This window comes from Globicephala melas, chromosome 11 (assembly GCF_963455315.2).
Source record: "Globicephala melas chromosome 11, mGloMel1.2, whole genome shotgun sequence".
Lineage (NCBI taxonomy): Eukaryota > Metazoa > Chordata > Mammalia > Artiodactyla > Delphinidae > Globicephala > Globicephala melas.
Genome location: NC_083324.2, coordinates 20,232,894 through 20,254,237, shown reverse-complemented (window position 1 = coordinate 20,254,237; position 21,344 = coordinate 20,232,894). Strand labels below are relative to the sequence as shown.

General features: G+C 38.1%; 1 protein-coding gene across 2 annotated transcripts in view; it reads right to left on the bottom strand.

The window, feature by feature from the left end:
- Window positions 1-21,344, bottom strand: part of MDFIC2 (MyoD family inhibitor domain containing 2) — a 102,519-nt gene that overhangs the window by 28,502 nt on the left and 52,673 nt on the right. Inside the window, exon 3 of one of the 2 annotated variants that reach the window (XM_030867812.2) lies at window positions 16,868-16,906. The exons of the other annotated variant lie outside the window; for it this stretch is intronic. Coding sequence (XP_030723672.1) covers window positions 16,868-16,906 — 39 coding nt within the window. The remainder of the gene's footprint in view (window positions 1-16,867; window positions 16,907-21,344) is intronic. 2 annotated transcript variants of the gene reach the window in all.

Here is a 21,344-nt window from a genome sequence, read left to right as displayed (position 1 = left end):
TCTTTCACGTTTTCTTAAATGAGCATTTTGACACAAAAGGCCTTTGTAAAAACTAAGAAAAATATATTTCTTCATTGAAAAAATATTCCTTTTCAAAATGACCAATTAAAAATGGGGAACTTTAAAATGAATGCTATAAAATACTGATGCAACGATATGGATTAGAAACCAAGATAGTCAAATAGAAACGTTAGTGTCTGGAGTGGTCAGTTGTGTACACGTCAATAATTTTATTCTTTGGAAAGTACTAGTATAAGTATTTCCTTTGTTTAATGAAAGGAATGATGAAGGCAAGTATTATACGTCTTTATTCTTTAGTGATTCTCTAAAATATTTTTATAAAGAAAGGCGGAAGAGAGAATTCAGGCATTTTGGAGAAGATCCTGGAGCTAGTGAATGTTGAGATGAGGAACCCATCTCAGAACCCTGTGGGATGCCAAAAAGGTCAGAATCAGGGCAGCAAGCAGCACAGTAGTAATGCAGCTGTTGGGGGCTTTCAGTTCACGCAGTGTGTTCACAGCCACTGTCTCTTTTTTTTTTTTTTCCCACTGTCTCTTTTGATCTGCAGATCCTTTCCTCCCAACAGCATCCTCTCCACACATAGACATTTGTGACTCCCAATTTTGCGAATGCCCTTTTACAAGTGCCATTCTCTCTGCTTAGAGTTCCCTTCCCTCCTTCCCCACCTTACTCAGCGCCTCATTCCTCAGACCTGGAGGACATGGTACTTATTTATTTAACAGCTATCTGTCATCTGCTCCTGTACTTAGAAACCCTGCCAGATACAGGGAATATGAGGATTAATGAAACCCATTTCCCATCCTCAATGGGCATTTCACCTTCTCTGAAGCCTTTCTTGACTTGTGACAAAGGTTCTTTCTGTGCTTCCAAGACATTCTGTTATGCATGTGTCTTTCTTTTCTGTGAGGAAAGGGGTCCATGCCTTGGTATTCCTGACCTTAGCAGAGCATTTGGCATAAAGGTTGCATGAATGTAGATCAGTATCTGCTTACTAAGTGGTAGGCAATGAAATGTTTAAATTCTTGTTCCCCTGGCCTCTAGTCTCTTTCTCTTTCCGCTATATTATATTGCATCCAAAACAGGTAAAATAATAGCCAGGACAGGTGACATATTTTCAGGTAAGTTTTCAGATATGAAATTCTTTGGAAACTGAGTCAAATTATAGAATTTTAGATGTTGGATAAATCATAGATGTCAGTTTCATCTTCCAGACACCAATTCATCCATCCATTCATTCACTTAGCACCTGCTGTAATAATGAAAATAAGGACACCTAATAGTCGCTCCACACCGTGAGAAGCTGTGGCTAAGTGCTTTAAATGAATTCTCCTTTAATCCTCACAGTAGCCCAATGAGGAGGTTATTATAAGTACAGTTTTCCTAGCGAGGAAAATGCAGTTTAGAGGGGAAGGGGGCTGTGCTTTATTCATTGGTGTGTTCCTAAGCTAGTAGAGATTGGAGTAGGAATTTGAATTTAGGCATTTGGAAGCTACGGTCCTTCCTCTTAACAAAGATGCAGGAGGCACAAAGATGAATGTGGCATGGTTGTGCCTTTGGGGTCTTTATGGTCTATTTATAGGAGGCAAACCTGTCAACAGATAGATTGCCCACAGGTATCCCTTCTCTGCCATCTGTAACCTGCTTTTTGTACCAATGAAATTCCCCTTAATGACTAATAGCTGGTCAGAAATCCCCAGTGAGGCCAAGGTTCAAATGAAGGGGCAGAAAGGACAATGTATGATGGAAGATAAGGCAGTTTGGCTCTTGTCCCACTCCCTGGGACTCTGATGCATATGATCATGTTTGGCTATCATTGTTAAGGAGAGCTTGCATATTTACAGGACATTACGAAATTAGATGATGAGTGTTGGGCCTCATCCTATCAGTTGGGTAGATTAATCTCCTGATTCTCTTTAAGAGCCTCTATCAATTAGGTTGTCATAGAAAAAGAACCCCTGAGCCTGGCGGAAATCCTTTGTGTCTAGCAGGTGAGCGCTCTGACTCTCACTTAGAAAATAACAGTAGTATTAACCATGATGTCATCCACCCTTTATGCTTTAGATCGCTGTAGGTGCTTTTATGGTCCACCCACTCCCCCCAAGTTTATAGGACAAAGAAGCACTGCCGGTCTCTTTCTTTGGAAATCTAAGAACTCAAGTAGGGGAACAGTCATAGCCATGGAGAGTTGGAGGTTTGGGTAAAATTTGAGTTGTTCTTGGTAATTGGAGATGAAGACTCTTTGAGATTCTAGGTCCTCAGCATCTGAAATGCTTTTATGTTTCCATAAAGATAAAACTAGGCATTGTAGCTGTTTGTTAAGAGCGCATCGGCATTTGTATTTTTGTCAAATGAGTTATATGAAACTATGCATTTTAAATCACTTTAAAGAATTGATACTTGTGGATTTGTTTGTGTCTGTGTGCTTATAATTTAGTACTTTGGATGGGTAGGCTTTCAACAAAGCAATTCTTTACTAGTACTACTACTACTACTAGTACTACTACATCTGTTTTGGATTAATCTCACTTTAATTGAATGCCAAATACATTTGCAAGAGCTCAAAAGGTTGAAAACAGTAACAGAAACTCTAAAGGAATAATACTTTAGGTGGAACCACAGGGCCTCCTGGGTTATGTGAACTTCCTTACAACTTAGCTAATGGGATATTTAAACCTGAAATGAGCCAGCTATACTTTGAGGTTGTCCCTTGGTGATACACAAACAGGTATAAATATACAAGGTGTTTCCAATTCAATAATTGTGGCAGACTGGAATGAGGATTTTTTGTTTCTCTAGGAGAGCTCTGTAAGTCATCAGAAGATACTGCTGAACGAGGATTTTTTGTTTCTCTAGGAGAGCTCTGTAAGTCATCAGAAGATACTGCTGATGTTTTAAAGGAAGTACCTTTGCTCCTGTCAAGGTTGCTCTGAAAGGAATACCTTTATAGGTGATCACCTTGTTGAGTCCAGCTGGTAACTGTGCAATAGTTTATACATCATGTTAGCGTGAGCCCACCTAGATCTTGTTTTCTAATACCTAGGAGAGTGGTCCCCAAAATTTTTGTGTAGCTATTATGAGCCCCAAGGCAACTGAAATTCAGAGAGATGAAGCAACTTGTCCAAGGTCACACAGCCAAGGCTCAAACCCAGTTTGTTCTGATTCCAAAGTCCTCTCTCTTGTTACCATCTATCTCTGCACAGATTCCTTCAGATCAGCTGAGATGAGTGCAGAGTGCCGATAATAAACACTCGCATCCAATACTTCGGGCACACATATGTTTAAGAAGATGTTTGAGTTAGAATTAGAAATGATCCTCTCTTTTCCTTTCCGAGCAAAAGTTACTTTTCTAGATTTCAAAGAGACTAGTTGCCATGCATCAATTAGGAAAGGTTGAAATTCTCTTCTAGAAAATGAGTCATCTATTAAATTCTCGTACTGTCTGAATGAGACTTAAAGGCCGGTGCCCTGTCCTAGGTTCATCACCAGAACTTAACTCTGAGATATTTCTTTTCCCAACCTACTACCCAATTTTAAGAGCATCCTAGGACAGAACCAGGTCAACATGATTACAGGCAGTCAATTTAATTCACATACAAATGAGCAGATGACGCTGGGCTTCTTTGGGTTCTTTTGGTGGTGTTTTTTTTTTTTTTTCTTCTCAGAGGTGAATTTACTTTTATCACTTTTTGGGACCTAATCTTTAACCCTCTCTTACTGTGCTCTTTCTGTGGTACCCGTTAGTCTATCTGACTTTTGTAACTTCTCCCCCCGGCCCCCCTCCACAGTCCTTGTGGTATCCTTTCTTTCTTGACTTGGCTGATATGCTCTCTGCGTTGGATATGTACAAGAGTGCAATATCTCTAGTCGTTATATATTTCCTCGTGTATCTTAATCTTTATTATTTATCACAACAGGCATTGTAGAAAACCCCAGGTTCATGTAAAAGCCAAATCCTCATGTGTATCCTTATCACTAACAAGCAGAGGGAAAATATTGAGTGTGGATGAAATGGGATTAGTAAACTGCAAGAAATAGCCAAAATATGTTTTCTTCTAAGTTTGTAAGTGGGCTTCTTGCTTACTGGTTCAATGGGCCTTGAGTTGAACTCTACATGGACCAGATACCCTGCGTTCTTCCTTGGTCTCACGAGTATTTATGATGGTGGATGAATAACCCTGGTACGTGTGCAGAAATGACTCTAGCCCTCAATGGCTGAGGTGTTTTGCTTTATTACATTCTTGCATCTATTCTGGAGGCCCTTTGGATGGGCTCCAGATGTTTCATAAAAGGTGGCACTTTTTCTAAAGACAAACGCTTAGTTTTCTCGTTGGCAGCATTTCATGAGTGTTCTCTGAAGATAGGAAAGCACCCTGCAGAGGATGCATTTAACACAACGCTATAATTTCCAGGATGCTCACTCAGGGTCTGACTTTACAACTGCCCCTTTGCCTTCCCAGTGCCCAAGGCAGTAATGGGGTCAGTTAGAGAGCTTCCTTCAACACTTGGGAGTCTTCCCTCTGAGACTTCAGTGGAGATAAACACCAGGAGAAAATTCATCCCTGTGGGTTTTTTTTTTTTTCCATTCATTTAGAGGTTCACTCAGCAAAATGCCATTTCCAATTCTGTTCTCTATTGAAACACTGCGGTTGATAACATCACTGTAATTTTTGTAGTATTTTTTTCCCCTCTTACACCATCCAACAAAGAAAGGAGATGGATGAAAATGTATGTTAAGTGAAAACATAATATTATATCTTCTTTGACTTTCGCAAAGGGTGTTAAAACAGATTCATTAGTTTTGCCTAAATGTGAAGTTTCCATGAGGATTTTGGATAAGTGACATGACAGAGTTGATACGTGCGCTCAAGACAATGGAGGTTAAAACTGTTTTGAAAATGTATTTCTCTAATATATGTCGCATGTCGAGCAAGTTACAGAATAAATACATGGCAGATAGTTTTCAACGTAAGAAGAGAATTTTCAAGGCAGGTCTCTCTTTTCATGAGATGCCTTTAGTGCCATGATGAGCTAGCCAACAAAAGAATTTTGGGGAGGAGGTCAATAAGAGAAAGTAATTTATAATACTAATATGTCAATATGTGTTTCAATAAATTTTTCCCCAGATTTTCTTGAATTCTCGTCATTGTAAGAATTATAATTATATGTCTTCCTCCCACTTTCAAAGTGGCACAAGGCGCCCGTATGCAGTTCTGCTGTCGTTGTCACTAGAATAGAAATGTCAGGACTCAGTTAACAATGCTTTATTATTCACATGGATCTTTTTTTTTTTACAGTGTTCTTTATCTCAGAAACATTGTAAATCAGATATCTACCTCCCACTCTTTTGTTCACTTGCAAATTTGTATTATTCTAGTTGAAGAAAGCAATGGTGTGTCAGGAGTCAATGTGTACTGTTTATGTTCTTCCTGCTTCAAAATCCTGTTCTCCACAAAAAGGGAAGATGCCAGAAGCGTGCCTAATTCTAACTTCTTTATACATGTTTGTAAGAAAACTTTCTCTTGTGGATCAAACGAGGTTTGGTGTTTCTGTAATCCATGAAGATGAAACAATGGTAGGAAAATATATTTATCATAGAAAGAAAAAAGTACTTTAGATGTATGTCTTTTAAAAATATGTCATTTGCTTCTATCTCAGTGTCTCCCTTTGGAGCTATGTATGTGGCTTTTACTGCAGCACTGCTGTGTTCAGTTCAAGATGTATGGTGGTGCTTTTATCGAAATAACTTCAAACTGTCCCTTTTAGACAAAAGTTACTAGTGGAAAGAGTGTTGGCCTCCTAGGACTTAAAAATCATGCTATCAAATCTTTGTTTCATCACCAACTATCAAGGTTTTTTTTTTTTTTTTTGATACGATACTTAACACGATTTAAAACAATTTAAGGAGTGTGAAACATAGCACCTTATTCCTGAATTCAGAACTATGGTATTTATGTGGATTAACCACACGGATTAAAAAAAAAGATCCGTCAGAAAATGTCACGCAATATCCACCTAACAGATGAATTTGAAGCAAGACAACAATCAGTAATTCACTCATTCATCTGTGAAACATTTATGGATTCTTTACGTAGTACTTAGCAGTATGCTCACTGCTGGTAGATACACAAAGGTAAATAAGACCTGCTCCCTGTCTTCTGAGTTTACCCTTCAGTGTGGTGATAGGCGCTCAGATGACTTCAATAGCATATGATAAACGGATAATAAGGTTCGGTGGTACATAGTTCTCTGGGTGTGAAATTCAGGAATTTCTAATAATGCTTGGTGTATTGTAGCAGATAGAAGTCTAAAAAGAGATGACGTTTTCACTGGATCTCAAAAAATTAGTATTCAGCTGCCAGGTGGCCACTGATATTCAAGAAAGAAGAAAAAGTTTGTAAAACATGGAAGTGTGAAAAACAGTACTTAGTAGAGCATGGGGGGAAAAGGGAAAAGAGAGAAGAAGGACTGTGAGAGTTAAGGTGGAGTTTTTTATGTATGTCTGTGGATTTTAGACTTTCCATTGGGGCAGTGGTTCTTGATTTAGGGGGAATGGACCCCAAGGAAGTATATGAACTCTTTCCTTGGAAAAATGCACCATACGCAAACATATAATACAGACTACTGACCCCTCGCCCCCCCTAACACGCAAACTATATCCAAGTTCCCTTAACTTGTTTAAGAGCCTGAAAGAAATGTTTTAAGCAGAAATAAAACAAGATCATATATTTGTCTTAGAAAGTCCAATATGGAGGATGAACTATAGAGAAAGTAAACTGGAGTCCAGGATTCTAGCTATTCTTATTTGACTACTTTCCATCACATTACCTGTAAACCAATTACAACCTTGTCCTTACACTATTTTTTTCTGGGGCCAAAACTATAATATCAGTCTCTCTGAATTTTTCTGTGCCTCTTCTTGCCCAAGAGATGAGAACATTTCCGAAAAATGTGTGATTAAAAGGGCAAATGTTGTAAAGAAGGCAAGGATACTTCAGGATGGAAAACAAACTGCTGAGTTTGGTAATTCGGTGACAATTTGCTAGAGGAATTTCAATAGGTGGGTGAAGCTAGAAGACAGATTAAAGTAGGATGAATGGGGGAAAACAGAAATAAGAAATTTAGAAAAATGGAACATACAGTACTCTCTCAGTAAGTAATAATAGCTAAATATTTCTAGAGGCTTTTGATGTGCCAGAAGATGTTCTAAGACTTTTCATGTGTAAGCTTATATGATCCTCACCAACCCTATGGGCTAAGGACTATTACTATCCACATTTTATATATGAGGAGGCTGAGGCACAGATAGGTAATATAAGTTATGAATTGTAATTGCAGATAGTGAATGGCAGCGCTGGGACTTATACTCAGGAAGTCTGGTTCCAGAAAAGAAGATGAGCTTTTAATTATCATGGTGCCCTGCCTATGATAAAGTAGACTTAATAGGCAAGAAATAACATTCTTAGTATGTATAATAGAATAAGTAATATTGATAATCTAGTGGTATTATAATGGTAATAGAATATGCAGTATACATTAAATGCAAAGGAGAAACTTTAATGACATCAGTTTGAATAGGTCACCACAATTATTAGGATTTAGTGTGCAATATTTTAATATTTGGCATGAATAAGGTGGTAACAGTAGTCTTTACTACCCTTAAGTTTAAGAAGTTTTGTTATAAAGAAAGACATTTTTTAGAGGTGAATATTTATAATAAGATGTAAAATAGACAATAATGCAAAAATACTGAAGAAAATGTAACACTATATATTTTCACAGTGAATGAATGGAAAAACCTTGATAAAAAATCTTGTAATCAAAGTTTAACTTGAAAAGTCACCCACCTTTAGCATAAGTATTTTTCTTGTATCTTAGAAGGAACCATTTGTCTTGTAATTATATTAGGCTGCCAAAAGAAAAGTTTCACTAATAGAGATTCAGAGATGGCCTTTTTTTTTTTTTTTTAACATAGCTTGCAAGTTTTGGGAGAAGGCTCTTTGATAGGCTTGTTCTAAGTTGTCTTTTCTCTTCAAGTGATAGTATATGAATACATGAAGGAAAGAAAAATATTTCCAAAGTCAATTTACTGGAAACTGGTACAACATTCAAGATTGTTTGCTTTTTAAAAGGTATAGTGTTAAATGTTGAAAATTGAAAAAAAAAGATTTTTATACCTTTATAAAGGTAAATATATTCCTCCCGTTTATTTTCTTCATGACTCATTTTTTCTTTGATAGCAGTTCCATTTGTATTTTGGTTTTCTTTATTGACTAAGATGTACAGATGGATTTACCTCGAAATTCCTTAATTCATTCAGTGAATGGTATTGTCTGCTCTGTGGTAGATACTATTATACTAGGGGAGGAGAAACTCAGATAAAAGACATAAGTCAGTTTTCAAATCACTTCCAAGGAGCGGACTCCGCTGAGGAGACACTGAGAATTCCATGTAACAAATGCTCTGACAGGGGTTACAGGGCTGCTGGTGAGGGGCACCCAGCTCATTCTCCATCATAGAAGAGGTCTTCCCAGAGAAGGTGAGTCAAGAGCGGAATCTGAGGAAGAGTAGGAAGAATACACATTTTCTTTTGTTAAAAAAAGAAAAAGAAGAAAAAAAAAAGTAAAACTTTTTATGAAAAAAGAGTTCAGTTATCAGCATTCTGGTACATATGTTAGACAGGGAATCAGCAAGGAAGAGTGAGGAGGAATAGTCAGAGGGTAGAAGAAAAGCCCAGAGGCAGCCAAGGAAGGTGAGTGTATAAAAGAATTTAGTGGTCAACAGCGCCAGTGCGTCTAAGAAGGACATTATATATTCAGAAAGCTCCTAATTTGCATAAATTGGCATGCGCAGTGCTTCAAATATGGCTAAGGAAACTACTCTCAATTATACTGACTTTAGCTAATAAAGATTTATGTTGGTGACAGAGACTGGCTGTCTACTGAGCCAAATCTTCTTCTTCTTTCTGGATACACAGTAAACGTACATTTTTTGGCCTCCTTGCATCTAGGTGGGATCAGGTACATAGTTCTGTGCAAAGGAATGCGGCCAGAAATAATGTGCCTCACTTCCAGTTTATCCCCTAAAATACGCCCTGTGATTCTCCACGTTTTGTTCTTTACTTCTCGGACAGAGATAAGCAAAGAATACAGTAGAAAACTCTGAGGGGGCTTCTAGGGATGGCAGAGCCACAAGAGAAAAAATGCTTAGATATCTGAGTCACCATGTGGTAGGAGACAACTGAGAAGTGTTTATCTGCATTGAACTTCGGGTGGCCACGAGTGAACGTTTATTAAGTTAGGCCATGGAAACTTGGGGGTTGTTTACAGCAGCTGCTGTTAATCAATCTGGTTAATAACATGTTAATTTGGAATACAACTCATAAGTAATCAATAAATATGTTTCAGTAATTATTATAGAATAATAACGATTTACTATTTATAGGGTTACAGGATTGGTACAAAATACAATATATTTATTACTTAATTTTCAACTGTAAGAAATGTACTTAGTAGATACTGTAGCAGTAGTACTATGTAGTTGTATAATAGTAGGTACTATTACTGCCCTCACACAGTAATCGTTAAGAAACTGAGAGTTGGAGACATTTTACTTAAGATCATAGAATTAACAATATCGTGGCCAGGATTTGAATCCATACTGTCAGATATGGGAGCTGTCCTCTTAACTGTATATTGTCTCCCATTGGTAGATACCGTAATACATGTTGAGCAACTAATATCACCTATTATTTCTTTCCTGAAGGGGAACATAGTTTAATGACACCCAGTTCCCTTTATCCTGCAGAATAATGCAGAAGATCCATTTCACCCTTAGGATGACAACAGAAATTCTTCTCACCAGTATGTCCCTTCATAAAAATACGTATTTATTTGTGGGCTAGTATCAAAATCTTTATTTTTGACCACTAGAACTATTATTTGGTTCTCAAAATCTCTGTCAACTTATTACTGTTATGCAAATAATAGATGATTCATATATATATATATTTTAAACTCTAGCCAAATGGATGTTTGAATGACAACAGAAATCTCTCTAGAAATTGGCTGATAGACGTTCTCTATTGATTATTTATTATTTAATATCTGGTTTCATTTAACGAAACAAACCTGAGCTGTGATCACAGCAAACTATAGTTTATAACTCGAGGATTCTAGTTTTTGGGTGAAAATCTCTTTTAATTGGAGGTTTATCTATGGAACAATTCATCTTGCTTGAGTTTTAAAGACAGTGCTCCACGGTGAATCCAAGGGCCAAATATATATTCAAATATAAGGATGCTGCACGCCCACCACCCACCTGGCTTGTGTTACCATCCAAGAGGATCTGAACAAACAAAGGTCTTTATTAGAAAGGTGAACTTCACTATGGAGAACAGTATGGAGGTTCCTTAAAAAACTAAGAATAGAACTACCATATGACCCAGCAATCCCACTACTGGGCATATATCCAGAGAAAACCATAATTCAAAAAGAGTCATGTACCACAATGTTCATTGCAGCTCTATTCACAATAGCCAGGACATGGAAGTAACCTAAGTGTCCATCAACAGATGAATGGATAAAGAAGATGTGACACATATATACAATGAAATATTACTCAGCCATAAAAAGAAATGAAGTTGAGTTATTTGTAGTGAGGTGGATGGACCTAGAGTCTGTCATATAGAGTGAAGTAAGTCAGAAAGAGAGAGACAAATACTGTATGCCAACACATATATATGGAATCTAAAAAAAAAAAAAAGGGCCTGAAGAACCTAGGGGCAGGACAGGAGTAAAGACACAGATGTAGAGAATGGACTTGAGGACACGGAGAGGGGAAGGGTAAGCTGGGACGAAGTGAGAGAGTGGCGTGGACATATATATACACTACCAAATGTAAAAGAGATAGCTAGTGGGAAGCAGCTGCATAGCACAGGGAGATCAGCTCGGTGCTTTGTGACCACCTAGAGGGGTGGGATAGGGACGGTGAGAGGGAGACACAAGAGGGAGGAGATATGGGGATATGTGTATATGTATAGCTGATTCACTTTGTTCTAAAGCAGAAACTAACACACCATTGTAAAGCAATTATACTCTAATAAAGATGTTAAAAAGAATTGAGCATTGAGGATGAAATGTAAGATCTTTTTATTTCTTCACATTTCTGCTCTTATAAGAGTCATCTAAAGTGAGTATTTCTACAAGTCTCCATTCTGACCGGGGCATGTATTCTGGATAATGTCTCTATACATATATCTACTATATAGTTGTATAACTTACAATTGATTTAGCATTTATTTAAATGTAAGCAATAAAGTACTTTAAATTGTTATAGACAAAAGAAAATCAATAAGTAATCACCAAAGAAGAATATGTTCTACTCCATGAAACAATATATTGTCTATAAAATGTATTTATGTTAGGAAAAAAAAAGGTGAATTTCAATTTGAATAAAAAGACCACACCCTGATCACATTTTGCTCCTTTTCCCTGCTCTCCGGCAGCTGGATTGACACTTAGGAGGGACCAGCAGCCACCACGCACGGCAACACTGGTCCAATCCTGTCTTGCCATTGCTCTGCATTTGTAACAAATACTTTTCTTTTACCTTTCCTGACAAAACAGCCCTATTGTTATCAACTGTAAATGTATTAAAAGCTCACAAGGGCATTTTAGTAAGTGTATCACGCCTGAAAAATACTATTGCCTGACAGGTTCCCATTGGCAAGTGAAAAGAGGTTTTATTGAAGGAAACAGCAGTAGCAAACAGCGAGCAGTGCACAGGAAGGTAATTGTTCTTTTAATATTGGAGGCGCACGTTCACTTAAGACGAGGGCTCCTACCCGTGCCTCATGCACACCCAGAGGACCCGCCAGACAAGCAGCCCCGCAGCCTCTCTCTGGGATCAAGCTGTCAATGCAAACTTGCATTCTTTCCCTTTTTCTGAGCTAAGTAAGCTCTACCCCCAGAGCTCCCGATGCCTTCCTGAGTGAAAGCTCTGAAAGAGCTCCCTTCTAAATTGCATCACTCGCCCAGCGCTCTTCAAACTGACAGAACAAAAGAGCCAAATTCCAAAAGTCTGGTCTGAGTGACTTGTTAGTTGCGTTGGTTGATTACCTCTTAATGGGCTCTGAGAATGGGCTGTGGTCGTTTTGACGCTGCTTAAGGAAACCTTGCAGAGTTCTTTTCTACTTAGTTCCTAATTAAGGTCGATTTGCTTAATCAGCAAAGCACACACTAAGCCGGGAGAGAGAGAGAGAGAGACGCCAGAAGGAAGTTCTTAGTACCATCCCCCTCCCCTTCCAATCAGTGGCAATAAAATTACTTGGACCAGGAGTTACAAAAATAAATTCTCATTGGAAAGGACTAAACAGGACTGCTGTGATGTGTGATGTCTGTGTGTGTGTGTGTGTGTGTGTGTGTGTATCTTTTTCCCTTCCAGAACTGATGCAACACCAAATAATAGTGTTTCCTTGCCGGCTATTTAGCGCTGTGAGTTCCCAGAGCCTTATTGTCTGCTCCTTCCCCCTGCTTCCCACCCCCCACCCCCAGCCATTAATGAATACATTCAGCCAGCCGGGGTCACTTTATTATTCTGACACATTGAACTGGGGATGTGATTTCCAAGGTCTGAGGCTGACACTGGCAGGGTGAAACTTTCACCTCGAGGTTCCACAACTGTATACTTGACACACTTGGAAGCATAAATATTGATCTCCTTTCCGAGGATGTGTGGCCATGTGAAATGTTAATGCTTTTAAACGGCTTTGGACATACAAAGCAGCTATTATTACCACTATTATTATAAGGTATAAAATCTCAGAGAGTATCTCATCTTTACCCTTTATCCTCATGATTAGTGCGTCTGTGTTGAGTGCCCGCTGTATTCACATCACTGCTCATGTGACTGGATACGATGATGACATTCACAGACAAAGACAGTAATTTTGAGATGCCCCAATAAGGAAGGTAAGGATTATTCTCAACAGTAATGTGTATACGTATTCCATGGACTTCCAATGGCGAATGTTTATTCCCTCACGGGGCCTCATTTATTATTGGGTTGGGGATTTTCCATTTGTCTTCCATTCATTCTTTTGTATGGAAGGAAGGAAAAGGCCATTTAAAATCATAATTGGCTATGAAAGTTTGGGGCCCTAAAAAGGTTGGGGTTAATATCTAACCTTTGGTTTGGCAAAAGCACTTCTGGGAAAGTTTAGGTACTAAAAGTGAGATCCCCCCAAGCCTCGGTGTAGGAGATAGTCATAGTGAAACTGCTCTGCATAAGAAAAGGTGAAATTTGTGGTTTGGGTGGTACTGGTGAAGCTTGACAGAAATAAGAGTGCAGCAAGATGGCAGGAGGCAAGGGCTCAGCATGGAATAAGGGCCAATGAGAAAGGCCAAGTGACATAGTTAACACTGTGGCTGTCTAATAGCTAATTTTAAATTGCTTGCTGGCTGGTGTTTTGCTGATAAAGCCCTCCTCCCCATTGTTTTCTCACTTTTGTAAAACTTTAGTAAAAATCGATTACCCACATAACCTATTGTTGATGGCATTAAGAATAAAGAGGTTGAAATCATATCCCCTGAAACCAGCTGAGGCCCCATGTAGATCTGAGATGTGAGAAGTATTTGCAGTGAGTGGCTTGGGATTGCGTATGAGACGATTCCACCGTTCTCAAGGATTCTAGATACTTGAAGAGAGGGCTGGGCTGCCACCTGAGTTATACATTTGTTTTTTTATTAAGTTATTCATTCAACTAATGTTTATTGAGTATCCACTGTATGCCAGGGACTCCGATGCAGATTGATTGGGAATGCAAAAGAGAGTAGTACTGTTAAGACCCGTGCTTAGTACAGTTTATGGTCGTAAGTAATGGGACGCACGTGTATCTACTTTGCAGCAATTTGGAAATTTATAAGGATCCTTTGTCATCTCCCCACATACTAATGTTTCTATTTTCTTGCCCACTTCTTCCTTCCTTCCTTCCTTTATTTTAGGCAAATTCATTTCTTTATTGGATCCTAGTTTTTCATTTTACTCAAGTGGTTATCACATGTAACCTCCCCCCTAGTCACACCTCGCCAAGTCCTCTTTACAGCCTTGGATATCCTCAGCCTGAAGAAACCTCACATTTTTCTGATTTAATTGGACTGGAGTTCAGTCGAAGCATCACAGTTTGTAACAACTACCAAGATGATTCTAGTGTGTAGCCAGGGTCGAGAACCAATGTCTAGAAGTGTGCACATAAAACCTTATTGTTACAGTTTCCTATGATTGCATTTTGCAGCAGCATTTCTCAGTTCCTTTATATTTTCTTCTATCCCCTATCAGAGGAAAAGGGACCCTTCTCCTTTTAAAGATAACCTTCTGCCTCAGGAGTCTGCGTCTCCTTCTCTTTCTCCATCCATAGGAAGCATCTGTATTCACCATCATCCTCTTTCCCTGTATTTTCACTCTCTCTACTGACTCCATCCTGCCTCTGCGTGCTTGCTTAGGTACACCATAGCCTGAAAATCCTTCTTAAGCTAATTTTTCCATCACCCAATTCCTCAGAGGAGTCCTTAACGCAAGCGATTTTACCATCTACTCATTCCTTAATCCTTCACAATTGACTTCCATCCCCACAGAAGTAAAACTGATCTTTCAAAGCCCATGAGGTAATACATGCTGGCTGCTTAATACATATTGGTTGAGTGAATAAATGAATGAATATATGACTTTCTAACCATCAAATCAGTGATCTTGCATCAGTTTCCCTCCTCCTTGATAACATGGCTTAGCAGGCCCACGACTCTGTCCCTGTCTTCTTTAGCATAGAATGCTGTTGTTTTTTTTTTTTTCCTTTTTCTGTTCTCATGTTTCTTCTATGACCCATTGGTTGGCCACTTTGCAGCGTTACACAGGCTTATGAGTTGTGGTGGTAGATAAACTTGGCATTCAAATCAAGTCCCTGCCACTTCATAGCTGTATGACTTGGGACACATTGCCCACCTCACTGAGCCTCATGTCTTCATCCATAGAGAGGAGATGGTAATAACATTGTTTTAAGGTTGATGTGATACTTCAGTGACATTGCAAAGTCACGAAGCGTTCAGTTAATGTTAGTGGGTGTTCTCATTCCAGTGCTTATAAGTCCCTCTGGGCAGTCACCATGCCATTTTTTCCACCGCTCTATTCTGTCCTCAAAACCTACAGTGTTTGGCTCAGTGTCCTTGAAAAAAATTAGTTGTGAATGAATGAGCCAGTGCATTGCTTCTCTTCTCAAAGCTTTGCCTTAGGCTCTCTTCACTCTTTCCCTTGCTGATCTCATTTATTCCCTGATGACCTTTTGACCTCATTCATTACTTCACTTCTCGTCTTCATGTAGATGACTGCCACATCTCACCTGAAATCCGACTCTGCTTGTTGTGATCTCCATATCCAGATGTGTTGTCTTTAAGACACTTTGCAAGCAAACATCCCTAAAGGCATTTCTTTGATATCTTAAAATCCCTCATACTCAGAAAAGAACTTGTCTTTCTTCTCTCTCCCTAACGCTTATCGTTCATTTATATATATTCATTATTTTATATGTATTTGGAATAACCTCCTATATAAAATATATTTATTTAGGCTATATATTTGTTTAATTTATATATACATATACACCTACAAAATATACGTATTTATCTATGTAACGACCTCCAAAGAGTTCTACCTGCCCATTTGTTTATTGGCTTGAAGATAATCCCACCTGCAAAATGTTATTCTTCCTAACGTCTCGCTCAGGGTATTGGCTCTCTACCCCACTGACAACCAAAAATAACAAGAACATTAATTTTTAAAAGTTCACACTCCTTATCCTGCCAGTGTTATTTTGGTCCTTATTTTGATCAAAAACTTCCTTCTATGTAAACAATATTTATTTATTAGGCAAGCAACATGTAGATAAAATTTTATTGTGGAAAAAAAAAGAGCTTAAGTGATACAGAAGTGTAAAAGCAAAGGAAAATTCCCACCTCACTCCTGCTGCATGCTTCATTCTGACTACTCTTTATGGAGGCTGTTCCTATCTTCAGTTTGGGATAACTCATTTCTAGACCTTTTGTCTACATTAACGAACATATGCATGTCTGATTTTTACTTAATGTAAATGGGCCGTACTGTATTTGTCAATGTGACACTGGATTTTTTTTTCCCCTCATTAATGCGTCTTGCTCATTTAGCCCTGCCTCTTCCTGAAGAACTGGGGCACAGTATTGCCTCCTACCGGAGAACCATGACGTATTTAGGCAGACTTTCATTGCTGAATGCTTAAAAGCTACCTTGCTATTTATTCCCCATTCTTCTGTGTCATCTTTTCACTAAGCGAGAAAGCACATTTCAACTTTTCTGTCTTGGCCTCTTTGTACATGCCTAACAGTGAAACTTCTACTTATGCCCCCAAACCCAGCTCAGATGTTAATTATACATGGAGTGCTCTTTGCAAATTCCAGCTTCAAGTGATATCTTTGAGAGATTCCTTGGTCCTTCGAGGACAGAGACTGAGGTTTTTGTCATCCCTCAAAGCTGAACATAGGGTCCTAAACATAGACTCTGAATCCATGTATTGTATAAATGAATACATGATTTTTAAACTTTTGTGACCTAACATGTATGCAGAGATAGGGTATAAGCACCTTCAAGGTAAAAACTGACTGCAGTATGCCTTGAATAATGCAGATGTGTGATGATGTGTGTGCCGGTGCTGTGGCCACTATACTGTGGATGTAGACAAAGATGGAGTCCTTCCCTTATCATATTGCACCAAAAGTACCCATTAGCCAGTATAGGAAGCTATTACAAAGAAATAAAATGAACCTACCAGGGTCTTCCAGAGGATTTTGAATTGAGCTGGATGGTCCTAAAAGAAGGGAAATTAAAAATAATTATTTGAGTGGATATCCATTTTTTTGCCTTTCCAGGCTCCCTTTACTCCCTTTTTCAGGAAAGAGAAACCCACTTTCCAACGGAGGACCTATTCCATGTAGCTTGAGTGGAATGGTCTTGTCCATCAGTGTTCCATGTACAGAGACATGGTAACCCATGTCCTCTGTTTCCCAGCCATAGAGGTTTGTGGTGGGATGGCTCTAAGAACCAGGCAGTACCAATCAGGTTGCTCCCTGAGACTTGAGATTAGCCTGCTGGAAGTGAGGGTTCTCTCCTCCTTTGTGGGGTAGAAAGATAATGTTGGCTTGTGACTGACAGAAGCCATCTTTCCTGCCTTGTGTAAAAAGCCTGAGAATAAAGCCAAAACAGGGAGCCAAACAGCCAAGAAAAAGTAAAGGCAAGGTACCGAATTCATCATTTGGCTCCCTGGATTCACTTACATCTGAAGCTCATCTACTCCTGGACATCCTAGATACGTGAATCTACAAATTCCCTTTACCTATGCTAGTTGGCTTTCTGTGTTCTATAATGGAAAGAGGCCCACGACATTATATAGGAGGCTTTATTCATTTTAAATATTTCTTCTGACTGTTGTTTCCTTCCCATCTCTCTTTAGAGGATGTATGCTGATGAAATTCTCTAAATTCAATTGTTTAATCTCTGCTTTCTAACTCCCAAAATGTTCACAGAGTAGAAATGTTAAATTATGTGGAGGTATGCCAAAAATGACCTACGAAAATGGATTAAAATTGGAGGCTGGATCTTATGCTAAAATAACTGATAAGAAATAAACTGAGGTGTGGTTTCTGCTAACCTGGTCTTTCAATCAGTTCTGTTCAATTTATATGAGTGAGAAGAGGGGACAAAAATTTATGTGTATTGAGTTTCTACTCAATTTCTTTCATGAAATTTACCCCTTTCATGTAGATATTGTGATCCTGACTTGGAAGATTTTTTTAAAATCCAGATGATTTTCAGAGTTTCATTCTTCTCCAAGGTCACTAGTTAGTTAGGCATGGTCGATTTAAGGTTAGGATCCAGTTGGGTCTGACCTCTGAGCCCTCCCTCTCCACCATTGGGAATGCCGTACAATTAGAAAGAATGTTGACCCTTTGATCTCAAAGCATATTTCCAACAAGTCAACTGCTTTGACATTCATGGCTTGGCATTATTGTTTTCGGGAAAATTATGTTCTGGGGAGGAGTGTATTGCTATATAGGGAGTTTGAGATTTGAATTTGGAGACATGAATTCTAGTCCTGTGATTTTTTTCCAGTAAAGAACTCTGGGATTATGCAACTCAATCTTTTTAGATCTTAGTTTCCTCCTCTGTCAAATAAAAGATATGAGGGCTGATCATCTCTCAAGTCTATCCTAGTCCACTTGTACTGGTAAGCGCTTCCCAGAACCCTATACCTCCAATAGGAGAGATGGTAACACCTTGCGTTATGATTATATGCTATATGCAGTGATGTCTTGTTTAGTTCAGTATTTCCCAGCAATGAGCCCAGCGTATGGCAAATAATAGAGGATCAATAAATATATGTTGAATAAATAAATGAGGGAAGGAAGTCTATTTGTATACAGAATACTACTTTTTATATATTTTTTTCAACTGACCAAAGGAGTGATCTTTGAAATTGCAGAAAATACCTCTAATTTTGCTGGTGAGAAGTAAAAATAAGCTAATGGTAGATTTGAGTACTACAACGTTCGATCCATCACTGTGGATTTTAAAGAGGACTTTCCTTTAATTCAAAGCTCAAGATAAGCAAAGAGTTAACTGAAATTTTTCAAATGGAGATGTACTTTAAAGTATAGAATGGTCATTTTAGGTGGCCATTGTAATTCAGCTTTTAAGGCTTGGTAACTGAGCCATCTTGGTGAACCTTCTGTGTGAGTGAAGTTTTCCTTAATCGGCTTTTCCTATATTATTTCATCCTGGGAAAGAAAAGCAGTAGCTGAGCCAGAAACAAGCAGGATAACAAAAAAAGGAGTCTGTGGCCAAAGCAACAGAATTACTTTTCTTTTCTTTTCTCTCTCTCTCTCTCTCTTTTTTTTTCCTTTCACTTGTGTTTATAAAGGAGAAGTAAGAAACATAATTTTTTGTCTTTGTTTAGACATTGGACAATACAAATCACAAGAACATTTATTTTTGGCATCCTATTTTTTAGGTGTTCTTTGGGATTTGGACCCTAATTAAAAAATACGTGTTTCCTAGCCCTTCTTACTGTGAAAATCCTTGGCAATGTAAACAGATGCACTGGTTGGCTTTTAATTCTGACACCAGACTGTCTGAAATAATAGCTCTAAGAAAGTGTGAATTCTTTCATTCCTCAATCTTTAATTATAAGTACTTAATTTGTTTCTCTTTCTACTGCTGACTATCGTACCAATCTGGTTTATTTTTTATCTGGCTAAACATGGTACACCTTAGAAGCCCCTCATTTTGAAAAGTTTATTCTGCATGGGAAGACAAAAACAAGCTAAAAGTTTGAGTTATTTTCATATTCCAGGTCACATCACTGTGACAACTAAGATGTTAAGTGGTGTTCTAAAATTTTGAGTAATACAGGCCTTTAAGATGACAGAATTAGGAACTTGATAAGCAGTTTGAAAACACTGAATGTTTCTCATAAAAATTGACTCATCATTTGAAAAATGAGCCAAGTTAATAGCTTACTAACTCATCTTGACCTTTCACAGTCAAAGATATTCTTCATTTTTGTGTCCACCATTTTTTACATCTTATAACCAATTTGCTGTCACATCATTTTTAGCCATGGGACTGACTGTGGTGATACTGACTTCTGTAATTAGATGAGGTACCATATATGGCACATTAGCCAAAAAAGTCATCAGTTGCTGGAAGTGGGAGCATTTTTGAAGAATTGCTAGGTCTGAGCTTTCTAAATATTGTCAAATTTCCACTTTGAAAAGTTCACTGTGTTGAGATGTGTTTTTATTTTTCTAAGGGCAAAAATAAGATCAAAGAAAGACAGATCCTTGCTGGAACTCATGATAAACATAATGAAGAAAGTCTTATGTTGTTCCTCCAGTTGGTTTCTTTCCAAGTTTATCTCTATATATGCATTTACATTTTGAGATACTTTCATCATTTATTTTGGAGCCTAATACTAAAGATGTTAAATCTCCTTTGTAAATATGATGGCAAGAATGATTATGGTTAAAATATAATGTGCTTTAATTTAGGTTAGGAATTGTCAAGCCATTATTATTATTATGTCACTTTCATTCTCCTAACAATCCTGTAAGTTATTATTATTACTATCCTCATTTTAGAGGTGAGGAAACTGAGATTTTATCCAAGTTCACAGAGCCAGGAAGCTGTGGAAGCAGGGATTTGAACCCAGGAAGTGTTCCTGCTGCTGCTAGACTTTACTACTATTAATTTACCTAATGTTTTACACACATGGCCCCATTTAATCCTTCCCCAAAACCATTAATATAAGAACTATTATACACCCATTTTATGGATGGAGAAAGTGAAACTGTGATAACGGAATTTGCTCAGAGTCACTCAGTTTGCCCATCTCACTAAGTAGGCGAGATCAGCTTGGAAGTGAGGTGTGCCTGATTGCAATAAGCCTGTGCTCAAAACCTTTATTCTAAATTGCATAATAACGTTTATCTATGGCTTCAGAGTTTACCATCTAAATCTAGTAGAAAGCACCAAAAAATTCTTTGGTGTGCAATGATTGAGGTAAACTATTTTAGGTGCCAGAAAGACTTTAAGATAAAGGTAAGGGCCAGTGAAGTAATTGCTGTTTTTGATTTTTTTTTTCTTTTTTTTTTTAACAGTGATGAGAAGGAGTCTTGGGGGATACGTATTTCCGGTGGTAAAAGCAGAGGCTGGGGATTTGGGCTCCTGGGTTATCTTCCTAATTCCCTTTCACATGACGCATCATCTAATTCATTTGCCTCCAATTTATCTCCCCTAAAATCAAGTTGGTCATGATAACATCTCTTCAGGAACTGTGGGAAAAAATGATGGTGACGTTCTCTTGACCTTTTTGCGAAAAATGCAACCACTCTTTTGTCCATTTTTTACTTTTTTCCCATGAGTCAAAAATTTGTTTATGTGGAATTAGAGTTTTGAGAATATGAAGTCTCAGTGGCCATTGGGTTCATGACCATGCTTTAGGGCAATAGCTTGCACAGCCATGATAGCTTCTAAGTTGTTTCCTGTTTTTCTTGGTCTTACTGCAATCCTTGCCAAAGCTTCCCTTCTCCCCTGCTGCATTAGTAATGCAAAATGAAATTCATTGTGCCCATTATATCTGTTAAATGGTTTCCATTTTAACTTGAGAAAAATGTATTGACGTTCATGTGTTTGGCATGGAAAGTGTGTATATCTATCGAAGATAGCAACTTGTCTGTTGGAATTACAGT